The 13,926-nt window shown below is 48.7% G+C and overlaps 3 protein-coding genes across 3 annotated transcripts; 1 reads left to right on the top strand and 2 right to left on the bottom strand.

Annotated features, from left to right (window-relative positions):
* Positions 1-324: 324 nt before the first annotated feature.
* Positions 325-5,730, bottom strand: EI90DRAFT_3287387 (heme peroxidase). The gene is made up of 13 exons (XM_039067053.1): positions 5,092-5,730; positions 4,951-5,019; positions 4,498-4,842; positions 4,200-4,433; positions 3,620-4,102; positions 2,924-3,509; positions 2,160-2,833; positions 1,845-2,048; positions 1,610-1,775; positions 1,380-1,541; positions 985-1,312; positions 684-918; positions 325-619 (listed from the first exon to the last, which is right to left on the bottom strand). Exons 1-13 carry the CDS (start codon positions 5,341-5,343, stop codon positions 608-610), a joined length of 3,750 nt encoding a protein of 1,249 aa, XP_038919779.1. The 5' UTR covers positions 5,344-5,730; the 3' UTR covers positions 325-607.
* Positions 5,731-5,921: 191 nt separating this feature from the next.
* EI90DRAFT_3044939 (uncharacterized protein) lies at positions 5,922-6,784 on the top strand. The gene has a single exon (XM_039059372.1). It carries the CDS (start codon positions 6,495-6,497, stop codon positions 6,744-6,746), a length of 252 nt encoding a protein of 83 aa, XP_038919778.1. The 5' UTR covers positions 5,922-6,494; the 3' UTR covers positions 6,747-6,784.
* Positions 6,785-9,276: 2,492 nt separating this feature from the next.
* On the bottom strand, positions 9,277-13,756 carry EI90DRAFT_3014047 (uncharacterized protein; the record flags this gene model as incomplete). Its single annotated transcript, XM_039056735.1, has 18 exons — positions 9,277-9,291; positions 9,387-9,618; positions 9,688-10,000; positions 10,060-10,183; positions 10,277-10,429; positions 10,493-10,696; positions 10,766-10,939; positions 10,972-11,435; positions 11,495-11,705; positions 11,733-12,074; positions 12,127-12,513; positions 12,566-12,688; positions 12,720-12,807; positions 12,903-13,052; positions 13,229-13,332; positions 13,387-13,529; positions 13,592-13,660; positions 13,717-13,756. The coding sequence occupies 18 exons, from the start codon at positions 13,754-13,756 to the stop codon at positions 9,277-9,279; spliced, it is 3,336 nt and encodes a 1,111-aa protein (XP_038919777.1).
* Between the last annotated feature and the right edge of the window lie 170 nt (positions 13,757-13,926).

Here is a 13,926-nt window from a genome sequence, read left to right as displayed (position 1 = left end):
GGGCCTAGTTTCGACTTCTAGGCCTACCAGTTGCTGCCGGTGACTGGTCTTCTGCCACAGTGGTACTTCGGGTGGACATCCTCTTCGCAGCGGCGCGGGTCCGCTCTGCTTTGGAGGCGCCGACCTATCCTCATGCCATGACACCGCGCCTTGATCGCATAGGCAAATATAACAATGGGTTTATGGAACGAGCCGGTACATGTTCCGAAGCGTGTAGCAAACGCCAGGGAAAAGGATGTGAGTACTGGGACCGGGGGCACTCTGTAGACCAAATGCCCCCCGGAGCGCTATCAGATCAAAGTAAACACACAGAACATTTCCTTGCGCGAGTCTGCGATTTCTCCTTTGAAAATAGCTTCTTACATAAATAGAATAAGACCCTCTGTGAATACGCAAAACTGCGTCCGCCCTGTTTGACAAGTCAGCACGCAAGGCGCATTGTCCCGATGGGCAGCACAGAATTCTCATTTTCAGTCTAAATTGGTAAAAATCCATCCACACTCCTTAAAAATCACCATCGACATGGAGTTCGTTAAAGCAAGAGAGTTTCGCATGCGAGAGAAAACAAGAAAGAGCAGAAATATGAGACTCCAGAAAGCTACCGCCCTCATGCGCCGTACTACAAGTACATCAAAAATTACGTCAGACACGACTGAAAAGCCCTTCGACAAGTTGCAGCTTACAGTAAGGGTGAGCCCCGTAGCCCAAGGACTGGGCTGATGACCGATTTCGGGATCAAGGTAGGACCATCGATCAGCCGCCTCCGTCGGATCGCCGGGAGTAAGCTTGTACTCGTTCACAGTCTCATACCAATCAGTATCGACGAGCTCGCCGTCCTCATCGACTTTCTGGTAACGAACAAGTTTTTGATTTTTGATCGAAACCTTGTCGTCGACAGTGATAACAGGCTCACGGTATCTACAAAAAAATCGGGCAACCACTTAGCACCTCGTAGTACAAGTGCACAACAGGAGATCAACTCACCGTCGAAGAGTACCGGCCACGCCCTTCGTACGTGAAATATTGGGTTTAGAGAACACAGCGCGAAGAACCTCCGCAGCCACGCGGGTGACAAACGCTGGACCCAAGCTCTTGAAAACTGTATCACCATGATAATGAGCATAATCCGAAAGAGGACGTTGAGGCTCGACGTCCTCAGGGCTGATGTTCTCAGGGTTGCTAAACGCCGATTCGTCTTTTCCGACCTTGCCGAAATCGAAGTACAGCCTATCCCCCGCCTTGCTGGCGAGAGGGCCAACAGGAATGTCCTTTGTAACGACGCGACAGACACCTTCGATGACGGGATCCAAACCTTTCAGCGGAAAGCGATAATCAGTGAGTTCTCCATATTCTGCGGTTTCAACACGGAGTCAACCTACGGAGAGCTTCACGAACGTAACCCTCAAGAGTAGCGAGTACCAAAGGATCAGATCCCTTGCTAGCAAGGAGGACAATCTTTTCATAAAGATCTTGCTTCGAAGCATAATCGGCGGCATTCTTGTCCACAGGAGGGAGGTAGAAGTTGATGACATGCGTGAAGACTAAGCAGTCACAAACAAGAGTAAATTGAGGGACCAATGATCAATAGAAAGACAATGACAACACTCACTCTGCGAGAGTTCGATAGATGCGGAGGAGATGACGCCAATGATATCGTTGGCAACCTCATCAAGAGGAGCACCCAAACCAAGAAGACGTTTGAGAACACGATTAGTAAATTGAGGTACATCGCCAAGGAACCACCCGGCAAGACCGTTGATAAGAGAGACAGGAAGCTGTTGATCCCAGAATCAGTGGACCTCGCTTCGTTTCCGTTCCATGAATCATGAAGGAAAAACACTCACACTGCCCTTGGCCTCCACCAAGCTAAGCTTAACGAATCGGCGGAGACGAACTACATTGGCCCTCGCCTCCCTCTGAGCCGGAATCTCCAAAGTGGCATCACCCTCGATGAAAATATACGAATGGATCTCCTTGAGCATCTGATAGATCTGTTGCTCGTAGTAGAGTCCGTGCGGCTGGAAGGCCGTCTTCACAGGTAGCCCAGCCTGCATTTTCCCCGCAAGGAGAAATAGAAAGAAAGGGAGAAGAATTCAGAACAACTCTGCCTTTCCCCCAAGTTCTCCAGAATAAGAAGAAAAAAAAAGGGGGGGACTCACAACCCGAAGCGAGACCCAATGAACCGGGACAAGCCTCAACACCTCCTTCACGATATCCACATACTTCGGTCCACCCTTCTCCAACACAGTATACGACTTCTGTCCGATCAACTCGATCGTCTTATTATAGAACCACTTGCCATTATCCGCCAACTCCCTATCAGGAACGAAAACTTCCTGCACCAATTTCGTCACCTTCTCCCATGACCTTGGATCATCGATCACCGTCAAATAACTGGGGCTGAGCCCAACGTTCTTGATACGTTGGCCGTAGAGTGTGATAAGACCCTCTGTTACATGGTCTGCGTCCCCGAGTCCGTCATAGATAGCATTCGGATCCGAAATAAGGTACGTCTCTCCAATGGGCGGGGGCGGAGTGAAGGTATATTCCTTCGCTTGCCCAAGTTTAGCTAGAATCTTATCCATGGAGAAACGATGCCCGGTTGGGCGGATAAGTGGGAAGTGAGTGTAAACGGAAGTGGAGTTGAAATGACGAGGTAGAGTTCGAGCAAAAAGTTTGCCAAGAACACCACCCCATGAAGCGTTCTTCACGTTACGGGCACCGTCGAAGAAGCCCCAAGTTGTAAGGTTAAAGGGAGTGAAATCGTACGTGAGGTATCGATCTCCCCGAACGAGGGCAACAGCATCGGCGAGGATAGCACGAGACATGGTATCTATCCATCGATGGAAGAAAAAAAAAGAAAAAAAAAGCCGAATATCAACCAGAGGCCAAAAGAAAAGAAAAACTGGGATCTCTCACTCACAAGAAGGACATAATCCAGCTCCGTCCATGACCTTCTTGCTCTCCTCCGATACCAACCCCACATACAACTCCAAGTTATCCGTCGTCCTATACAGCTTCTTAGCAGCATCTGCGACGCTCTTATCAGGGTTCCACTCTTCGAACGTCGCATAAGGCTTCAACCCCAAAAATTTCCTAAATTCATTCAACGAGCATGATCCCCAGTTCCTGGCCTGTTCGATACCCAATATTTCGATCACCCTCATCACTCCAGGTACGCCTCGAGCTTGGAATGCGTGCGCGGGAACGGACGTCGCACTAACGAGAGCCCTAGCAAGAAGTTCATCTTTATATTTCTTGGTGTCGGGGTCTCGAGGGTTAACGTCCCATTTACCATCCGCATCCTTGAACCCACGGAAGGTAAACAGATCAAGAAGATAATCAACCGGTTTTCCATCGTTAATGACGTCGTTGAGTTGGGGCTCCGTTAGGCTGTCGAGTGCAGGCGGGGTAGCCTTCGCATCACTGCCATCCTCCTTCTTGAAGCTCTTGTACAACACCTGAAGTTGCAGCGCTCCAAGAGTTTGTTCGAAAATGTCGGGAGTAAGCTACAAGAACCCTCCGCCAAAAGAAAGAAAGCCAGAGATCAGCCGCATGCACTTCCACAACCAGAGGCAACCCCCCCAAAAAAAAAAAAAAAAGAAAGAAAGAAACACACCTCATCCCAGTTGGGAGGCGTCTTACCGCCGTAGAACAACCAAGAAAATCGTTCCCCCGCGTAGTCCGCATCCTCCTTGCTCATACTAGGATGCAACCTATAAAGGACGTTAAACTCAACCGAACAACTATTCCCCTGACCCCTCTCCAACAGCCGATGATCACTCTCCCGCCTCTCCCCCTGAATGTTCAACGTCCAGCTCGATCCATCCCTCACAGTTCCCAAAATAGCCGAAAGGTAATCACCCAACACCACGCTCGCATACGTCGCAGAGTTGATCAACCTCGCCGTGTTGAAAATTTCGTGGTCCTGCTTCTCAAGTATCTTCCGCTTGGCCGATTTCCTTGGAGCTGCCGCTTGCGTCGCTGGATCTTTGATCACTTCAGGTGTGCCGCTGTAAGGTGGTTCGGGTTCTTGAATTTTACTGAGGTCCTGCTCCCACGTTCCACGTTCGTTGATACGCAAAAGCAAGTCTGCAATGTACTGAGAAAGTTTTTTTTTTTTTTTAAAAAAAACAAAGGTCGAAGAGAAACCCACGGTAAGCTACTTCGGAGGAAAACAAAAAAAAAGGATTACTCACATTATGGTTCCGGTTAAAAACGATCAACAGAGCCACCACAGCAGGTGGCAAATTCAACAACCTCGTTTCCGCGAACACATCAGGAAGGATCTTCCCCCTCCCATCAACATATCGAATCTTATCCTGATGAGCTTGAGTATTTCCGTAGAGCATCCCCAAATCGACGTAGGAAGACGTTTCGTTGATGTTCCAATCGATACGGGAAGTACGGAATACGCTGTGAATGACGCTAGTCTAATCAAGATTGATAAGTTCAAGATTAAATTCCAAGATCCAGAAAAGTTTCTCCTCAACTCACCGCATAATTGAAGAACAATCCGCTCAGTCCAGCAGGATGTTCCTTAAACTTGGTCTCATTCCTCTTAATCAACGCGTCGTACACTAATCCAGCCTCAGGCAAATCAGCCACGGGAAGCGGCCTCAACCCGGTGCAACTCCTGGAATAAGGTGTGCCCGCCTTTCCTATATTAGGATTCAACGGGGAGTTCCCACTTCCATCCGCAGATCGGAATTGGTAATCTTGGCCCATTTGGGTGGAAGGTGGGTGGGGGAGGTCATAATAAAGAGTTCGGATAGCACCATGTTCGATGGGAGTTGTTATTGCAGGGTCAGCGCGAGAGAGGAAGGTCAGGAGATATTCAAGCTGAGTTTGTTTTTGACGATGGAAGTGGAGAGATGTTTGAAGCGGAAAAGGCAAGAGGAAAGGTTATTCCGAGTAGTTGGAAGACAAATAAATAAACCAATCACTTACAGCTAACTTCCTGTCATCGAGACCCTCGGTGAGACCAGCTTTCGTTCCTGCAATGTCAACCAGCGCTTCCTACCAAGCCCAAACGACATAACGCCATCAATATGAATTCCACAAGCAACAACATCGAGAAGCAATACTCACAGTAGCTTTAATAGGATTAGCAGTGACAGGCAATCCCCTCTTTACCTGAGCCCTGAGACCTTCAATCCCGGTTGCGACCAAACCTTCGGGTTTACTCTCATCATAGTCCTCTGTGACATCAGGCAATGGTGCGAAGGATCGATGGATAGCCTCTACGCCCAGTGCAGCGTTCTCAAGAGCTCCATCGACTGCTCTAAGGCCCCTGTAGACAACTCGAGCGCCAAGAACCGTTGGGGACGGTAGGCCAGACATGTCTTTCGTTCGATTTTTCTTCTTCCACTGGTTGAAGTATGTTCGTGACTGAAGAACAAAGAGAAGGGAGGGAGTGATGATAATGATTAGGGATGAAGTGCTTTATTAAAAGGACTTGCATCTCCCCAACAAAATGCAACTGAATGATGAATATGTGAAGAGAGGCATATACAATTGAACCCTGGAAAATACGACCTGAAAGGGGAAGAGGACGGCTGCGGCACGGTTAAGGATCCTTTATCGCGTTGTACGGATGCTCATCTCCGCTGGGTGTCAAAATGTTGATTGGAGGAAGAGCTAAATGCCCTCTTATTCCTAGACGATATATAGTCCTTGGGCGTAGATTTTCGAATGCGACCATCCAAACGTATAAGCCGATGGCATAAGTAGTGCGCAAGTGGGTGGCCACTTATATAATCGCTCCTTCAAGTATATTGCCACACAAATACTTTTACCAATACCCTAAAGCGGGAATTTAAAGCCAGATATTCATATTTGAAATTGAAGTTTTTAAAATTCCGGTTCCGGACAACGAGACAATAGATTCGGGCAAGTCCGCTACGAAGGCCACCACAAGGCACGGACAACAATGAAGACAAATATCTTGATGATTCAATTGGTCACCTGGGCGTGCTTTTTGGCAATCGAGAGTCCAAGTTCTAGCCTCTACTCACGACTCTTGGCAAAGGAGAGAACCGGGCTGGAACCGAGCTCATCGATCATCGTTGACGAGCTGGCGCTTACGCGGCAATCGCGTCACTCGCCGAATTATTTAACTCCTGACCCAGCATGACCGCACCACCAGTAACACGCACCTTCTCGCAGATCTGACCCAAAAGCGATAGCTTTCAACCCCGGACCCAATTTTCCGCGTTGATTACGTATTTCCCACATCGTATTCGATTCTCCCATGTTCACCTGAGAACTCCCTCGTCGCCTGAGAAAAAAATACCTGCAACTATACATATCATACTGCATCTTGTCTGCATCGCATGATGATGGAAGGTCTAAGCGCGTGCGATCCTCAATTGAGAGGGTGACCACGACGACCCGGCCACATATTTACATACTGCACACAATCCAGATAAGCGAAACCCAAAAGAGCGCGTATACAAGGATCCTAATTAACCAATCTCCCAATCTCGCGAGGCATGCATTCGCTTTGTTCGTCAGCTGGTTCGGTCGGTCTGCGGCCACGGCAAAATCAAGTCCAGTCCAGGCACAACATACATACATATACTAGAATCCATCCGGCAGATCTTGATTCTCTTTTACATACTTCCCACTTCGACTTGAACGATTCGTTTCTGTCCAATTATTTACTATCAGCATCTTCCATCCATTGTGGTCGAATTAACGCCGCCATGCAAATGCACACACTGGTCTCCGGACGCCGCCAATGACCACGTAACATTGTACATCTGATCTTACGGTAGTAAATATTGGCAGTCAGTTTTAAATAATAAATTGCTCGGACACAGGTGTCAATAGTTAAAGGGAAGATACCACCTCGGAGTACCGTTTGGACGTCAAGCCGGAGACCCTTCGGATTCCTAACGGTATGTGCCAGATCGGCCAGCAGTAACCCCGTTGCACTGGAGAAATACGGATCCCTTCGCTGTGCGTTATAATCACCCTCCGCCGACCCACACCCCAAGCAATGCAATGCCATTCGAAGGGTAGGGGGCGCATGGCACTTCCTTCAACTTAGAACCCTCCGGCCATTTTGAAAAAAATAATAATCGATTTTGGCGGGGGGGGGGACCGAGGTGGAGTCTCTTTATCAAGATCGATGGATTTGACGGCAAACCCAGTATATCCATAAGCACCCGGACTTCATTACGCCCGGGGTGGCGATTCATTTATCTTGTCCAGCCAGCAACATGGCCATCTTGAGTCGCTAAGGATAAACACATCTTGGTCTCTGCATGCATACGTCCTCGAGAGGGAGCGCATATATAAGTCTGCTGACTCGTTTAATTGACGGCGAACCCAGTATATCCATAAGCACCCGGACTTCATTACGCCCGCGGTGGCGATTCATTTGTCTTGTCCAGCCAGCAATATGGCCGGGAAAACATTTTGAGTCGCCGCAAAAGGATAATAATAATCATATCTTGGTCTCTGTATCAACCGATCATACTTGTTCTCACATGAACAGCACCTTCCATCGATCACAAAAACCCCGATGCTCTGAATTGGAGTGATGAATGGAATGCGCGCAGTTCTCGATCGACCTGGACAACCAGACTTGGTCATACTATGTACTTAAAAAAGTGCTGAAGCGTTATGTATATATTTAAATTTCTTCCCCAACCTTATGTGGGGAAGGCGTTCTAGTCCATCAAGCATCAAGCAATGGCGCCGCGACCATACCGAGAGCAAATACCGTGCGAAAGCTCGGCCAATGGGTTTTCCTCTGAACCACGCTACCGATCGCGAGCGACAGGGCGACTCCTGAGACCAGCTGTACTGTGTCCCCCATGATGAATCATCAAGCACACGGATGGTTCAGGCATTCAGGCTCCAATGTGGTGGTAAGAGACACTCAACCGTGGGTCGTCGATTCCAAAAAGGATTGGAGTCATAGTACTATGGATCTGCCAAACCTTAGGGTTCGTTGCGATCGACCCCATGTTGAGAACCTCGACCTGATCTCCATCAATGAGATGGGAAATAGGCTCAGAGGCGAAAACAACACAAGGAGTGATTACTTGTCCCACACCTTTCCTGGAGGCTATACTACAAACAGAAGAGAAATGGGCTAGAACATCGAAAAAAAACACGTCACAATGTGGGAAATCCACATCGACCACTCATCCAGAGTCGTTAGAAAGAGCCACTGCAACAACAATGAACTGCAAACACATGTTCAGAGGATAGGCAATGTTTCGGTCACATCGCTTTCTGACGTCAAGTTGTTGCGACATGGCAGTGAGCTGGACGGTAGGATAGAGTGTACGATCTATTTCCTTCCATCGTTCCGTGTGTCCTCAAGCTGTTTTTGTCCAAATGAGGAAATTTCCATTTCCTAAGCCCTCTCGTCCACAATATTATCACACCACGCATGCAAGAGACTGCGGTTATAACAAAACCAATTATGCCACGATCTATCTTGGCAATCGTCGGTATAGCCACAGTCTCGCCACGGCAGTACAATATTCCAAGCCAATGAAAACCTGCAACTTACCCGCTGCCCACCCAGATCGGAACCGATCGGCTGGTAGATCTGTAATCTCTTACCCCCCTGTTTAGTGCTTCGAGCAAAAAAAATCATAGAGCTCGCAGCGTTATGCTACGTTAAAATCCGGGAGATCAACACTCTGGATTGAAAGAGCGACCCCGAAATATGTAGTCCCGGGCGCTTCACGGAAACACTTCGATGGAGCACTGCGTACAGCTCGACTCCAGCGTGATCCAATCAATCCTCCAGCTTGGATCGAGTTCAACCATAGCAGCCACTCAAGAGCCACGGTAACGTCCAAGGAAGGAATTGAGTGGATCAGTTCAGAGCCGAAAACCAAACGGGCCAGACTCGAAAGTGTGATGAGAGTTTAGTGGATCCAATCACCCCAGGGCCCCAGAGGCGTCAGTTCATGTCGCTGAATGATATGTCAGGGGACGGTGATTTGGACACGACACCCCTGTTTCGCAATGCCCGCCTACTTACCAGTGGAGCAGCTCCGGCTGCCAAACTCCTTGGTACACCGTACAAGCAATGCGCAAGAAAAAAAAGTGGCCGACGAGCGTACAACGGTTCGTTTATCATGCGGTTGGACAAGAACAAGAGGAACCAAAAGGCTCCTTGAGGGTGGGAAAAGTAACACAGCATGAGGTGATCACATCATGTGCACGCAGGGGTGGCTAATCAAGAAATAGGTATTATTGATACATATGTATTGAGAATATTCCGATACAAGGAGTTTCTTTGAGTCATCTCAGACGAGGCTGAGAAGGGGCAGGCAAGATCATTGAAACTGATGAGCATTGCACATGGTTCAGAAGAAATGTTTCGGGTTGCAGAGGGAAAAATGATTACATACGCTAAGAGTGAGGCCAGTAGCCCAGGTGCTTGGCCTATGTCCTATGTCGGAGTCCAGATACGACCACCGATCGGCAGCTTCTTCTGGATCACCAGGCGTGAGTGTGTACTTGAAGACGGTTTCCTTCCAAGGAGTGTCAACGATATTTCCATCCTCGTCGACGGACTTGAAGTCCACTTCGACAGGTGTGGCTTGAACGGTATCGTCGACGCGGATGACAGGTTCACGGTATCTGAAAACGTAAAACAGTGTATTTGTACCTGAACACTCTATCGTTGAAATCAACCCAAGGAAGCTTTACCGTCGTAGAGTTCCAGCAACCCCCTTCGTACGTTGTACGTTACGCTGGGTGAAAACAGCACGAAGAACCTGAGCAGTAACACAGGTAACGAAGGCATCGCCCAGAGTCTTGAATACCGTATCACCACGATAGGTAGAATAAGCGGAAGCGGGACGGGTAGGATCTATAATCTCAGGGGAATCGAACGCTTGATCGTCCCTTCCGACTCTGGCTAAGTCAAAGTAGAGTCTATCACCAGCTTTGGAGGTAAGATAGCCGACGGGGATATCTTTAGTTACGATACGGTAGACACCTTCAACCACAGGATCCAAGCCTAGGAATGAGAAATGAATAGTTGAACGCGGGTGAGGTGTTCGCTCTGGGAAAATGTACGAAGAGCTTCGCGAACGTAACCCTCAAGAGTGGCATTGGTACTGGAATCAGACCCCTTGCTTGCGATAGCAATAATTTTGTCGTAAAGAGCCTTCTTCTCAGCGTTATCATCGGCACTCTTGTCCTGGGGGGGGAAGATAAAAGTTGATAACGTGGGTGAAGACTAATCGTCGGCCGATCAGTATCCGCCAGGTTGTTCCAGAAGGGGAAGACTCACTTTGATGGAAGCAGTAGAGATGACGCTAATTACATCGTTAGCGGCCTCATCTTCAGGAGTGCTGAGGTCAAGAAGACGTTGAAGGACACGATGATGTTGATGGGTTCCTCCCAGCAACAGGTGGGCAAGGCCACCAAGAACCGTAGCCGAAATCTAGTATCAAACACCCAAAGCGTTTTTAACACCTGCACGATCATCAAACACAATAATACTCACACCGCCCTTGGCCTCCCTAAGACTGATTTTCACAAACCGACGAAGACGGTCAACATTGTTTCTCGCCTGTCTCTGATCAGGAATTTGCATAGTTGGATCACCCTCAACGAAGATATACGTATGAATCTCCCTGAGCATTTGATACAACTGTTGCTCGTAGAGGAAACCGCGGGGTTCGAACTTGGAATTGACAGGAAGACCAGCCTAAGGAAAAAAAAAAATTCGGAGCCCCTTGAGTATCATCACTAAACATCGCCAAAACCAGACACTCACAATCTGATACGAAGCCCAATGAACCGGAACAAATCTCAACACATCCTTCACAATGTCCACAAGCGTCGGTCCCTTCTCGTAAACGACATATTTCTTCTGCCCAATCAATTCGATCGTCTTATCGTAGAACCACTTCCCGTGATCGTCCAGCTCGGCCGAGGGGATGAAAATATCCTGAACAAGTTTCATTGCACGCGCGAAAACACAAGAGGATTATCGATGGCACTGAGGTAGCCTGGGATAAGTCCCACGTCCTTGATCTTTTGACTGTAAAGAGTGATGAGGCCGTGTGAATTATTCAGGTCACCTATTCCGTCGTAAATGCCGTTGGAGTCCGCGATAAGAATGGTTTCGCCTTGAGGAACGGGAGGCGTGAAGGTATACCCTTTCGCCTGACCGAGCTTCGTGAGGACCCTGTCCATGGCGCGCGGGTGTCCCGTAGGCAGGATAAGGGGGGAGTGAGTGTAGACAGATGGAGCATCGAAGTGGCGAGGGAGTGCGCGAGTGAAGAGTTTGCCAAGTATTCCACCCCAAGAAGCGTTGTGGACGTTACGGGTACTATCAATGAAACCCCATGTTGTAAGGTTGAAGGGTGTGTAATCGTAAGTGAAATAGCGATCTCCACGAATGAGAGCGACAGCATCGGCTAGAATAGCACGAGACATGGTGTCTACCATCAAAGTCAAGTCAAAATTTAGCTAACTTCATTCGGTAAGAAATTCCTCTCACAAGAAGGACACAATCCAGCACCATCCATGACTTTCTTACTCTCCTCCGCCACCAAACCGACATACAGTTCCAAATTCTCCGTATTCCTATAAAGCTTCCTGGAAGCATCAGCAACGCTCTTATCAGAGTTCCATTCCTCAAACGTAGCATAAGGCTTCAACCCCGGAAATCTCCTAAACTCATTCAACGAACAACAGCCCCAGTTCCCAGACTGTTAAATTCCCAAAATTTCAATAACACTCATCACACCGGGAACACCCCTAGCCTGGAATGCATGTACAGGAACACTTGTGGCGTTAACGAGAGCTTTGGCAACAAGTATATCTGGGTATTTAAACGTCTTTGGGTCACGAGGATTAGCAATCGGTCTACCGGATTCCTTGGTGAATCCACGGTAGTCGTACTCGGGAAGCAGGTAACCAAGTGGTTTCCTGTCATCGATGAGGTCTTTCGCCTGAGGCTCGGAGAGATCCTCAAGTCCGAGAGGTTGGACCTTGTTACCGTTTCGGTCTTTGACGCGACCGTAGGTTGCTCGAAGTTGTTGCTGGCCAACAACAACCTCAAAGTCCTTGGGAATGATCTACGCAAAACAGGGTTAGTGTGGGTTTGGGGAGAAAACGAAAAACACTCACCGTGTTAAAGTCAACTTCTGGACCAAACAAGTGATGAAAAGCCCGCTCGGTATATTCCGCATCCTCCTTACTCATACTAGGATGTAGCCTATAAAGTCCAACCGAACAACTGTTCCCAGTCCCCCTCTCCAATAATCGATGGTCCACTTCTCTCCTCTCACCAGCAATGTTCAGCGTCCAACTCGAACCATCTCGAACTGTGCCAAGGATAGCAGCGAGGTAGTCTCCCAAGACGACGTTAGCGTAGGCGGAAGAGTTAATAAGACGCGCAGTGTTAAAGATCTCGTGATCTTGTTGTTTGAGTTTTTGGGGCGTGGGGGCGAGTTTGGAAATATCTTGTTCCCAGGTGCCTCGTTCGTTAATGCGTAACAGAAGGTCGGCTATGTACTGGCGAGGCATGTAAAAGGACGGAGCATTGCGGGGGGGGGGGGGAACTTACGTTATGATTCCTGTTAAAAACAATCAATAAAGCCGTAACCGCAGGAGGCAAATTCAACAGCCTTGTTTCAGCATAAACATCAGGAAGGATTCTTCCCCTTCCGTCAACATAACGAATCTTGTCCTGATGAGCTTGAGTGTTTCCATAAACGAACCTGGGCCCGAAAGGCCTCAATCCCGTTCGAGATCCGGGAGTGAAGTTTATTGTCATCAAAATCCTCCGTCACGCCGGGAACGTGGGAGCTTCATGATGTGTGGACGCTTTCCGCAGCTAGGGAGAACTTTTCAAGGCCAGAGTCTGTGGCTTTGAGAGTCACGGAGAGGACGTTGGCTGCCACCTGTCGAGGGGTTGGAAGGCCAGACATTTCGCGCCCCGTGGTCCGTATGGAAGGTAAAGAAAGAGCCTCAAGCGAAGGGAGAGTATTGGCTGAGAAGGGAAGTGGGAGAGGTTGAACGGGTTACCGTGCCCGACTTGAGAAGCACGACGACTGAAGACACCAAATTGTGGTATAAGGTAAAAACAAAGATATGACCCTTCTGATAGGGACATTTCGACTTGAAGTTCCCTAAATATTGTTTTGACTAATTATTGAGCTTTCAGACGGGTCGTGGCCTTAATAATACCAAACACCCCTTTAGAGAAACACGCGCGAGGTTACCTGACCTATACCCGCTGCCTGTGCAAAGTGGCCGTGAAAAGTTGACGAGGGCCGGTCTCCCAGCGCCTCGCCAGATGTATGCATGCTCGAAGGGTTTTGAAACGGAGTTCTGATATCGACAGCATTTAGTGCGTGTGCGCGCCGCATACGCCGCATCACGCACTTGGTCGCCCATATGACCATTCTCAGCGGAAAGGGACGCAAGCGGTGGGAGTGGCTGTGTTGCACCAATTCCCACGAGAAGCCAATGTTCGACCTCAGGTTCAAGTGCCCTGTGTTTTGGGCCAGCACAGTGCCCAATAGTAGCTATGGCGCGATACTATATACTGGAAGTTCATGTCACTATTTCCGATGCTATATGGACCAACCTTCACAGTTGCTTTGTCTCGCGCCACAAGAATGTTGCTCAGGCCCAGCTCGAATTAAACGTCTCAATACTGTGCAGCCCATTTAATGTCCTGTACATGTTAGGGCCAAAAGTGAAGCGAATAACCGGTATCCATGCTGTACTGAGCCTTGTATTCAGAGTGCATTTCCGCGTGACTCTATGAAGGAGGCTACCATCCTGGGAGATAAGAGTAGTTCATACGCTGTCCTGCACAATGGGCCGGACATCCGATCAACGCAAGAACTATAGACAATAAGAACAGGGTGGGGCCTGACCGAGACGTTTTCACGCTGGACTTTATCTGGAGTCGGAACG

Source organism: Cantharellus anzutake (assembly GCF_015039405.1).
Source record: "Cantharellus anzutake strain C23 chromosome Unknown EI90scaffold_10, whole genome shotgun sequence".
Lineage (NCBI taxonomy): Eukaryota > Fungi > Basidiomycota > Agaricomycetes > Cantharellales > Hydnaceae > Cantharellus > Cantharellus anzutake.
This window is presented reverse-complemented; position numbering and strand designations above follow the sequence as displayed.

What these genes read in the sequence shown, in the direction of transcription:
- EI90DRAFT_3287387 (XM_039067053.1), bottom strand. Translation starts at nt 5,343, where the DNA reads ATGTCTGGCCTACCGTCCCCAACGGTTCTTGGCGCTCGAGTTGTCTAC. An exon ending in CTAATCCTATTAAAGCTACT is followed by an intron (nt 5,020 to 5,091) that starts GTGAGTATTGCT and finishes TGGGCTTGGTAG; the next exon opens with GAAGCGCTGGTTGACATTGC. An exon ending in TTTTTAACCGGAACCATAAT is followed by an intron (nt 4,103 to 4,199) that starts GTGAGTAATCCT and finishes AAACTTTCTCAG; the next exon opens with TACATTGCAGACTTGCTTTT.
- EI90DRAFT_3044939 (XM_039059372.1), top strand. Translation starts at nt 6,495, where the DNA reads ATGCATTCGCTTTGTTCGTCAGCTGGTTCGGTCGGTCTGCGGCCACGG.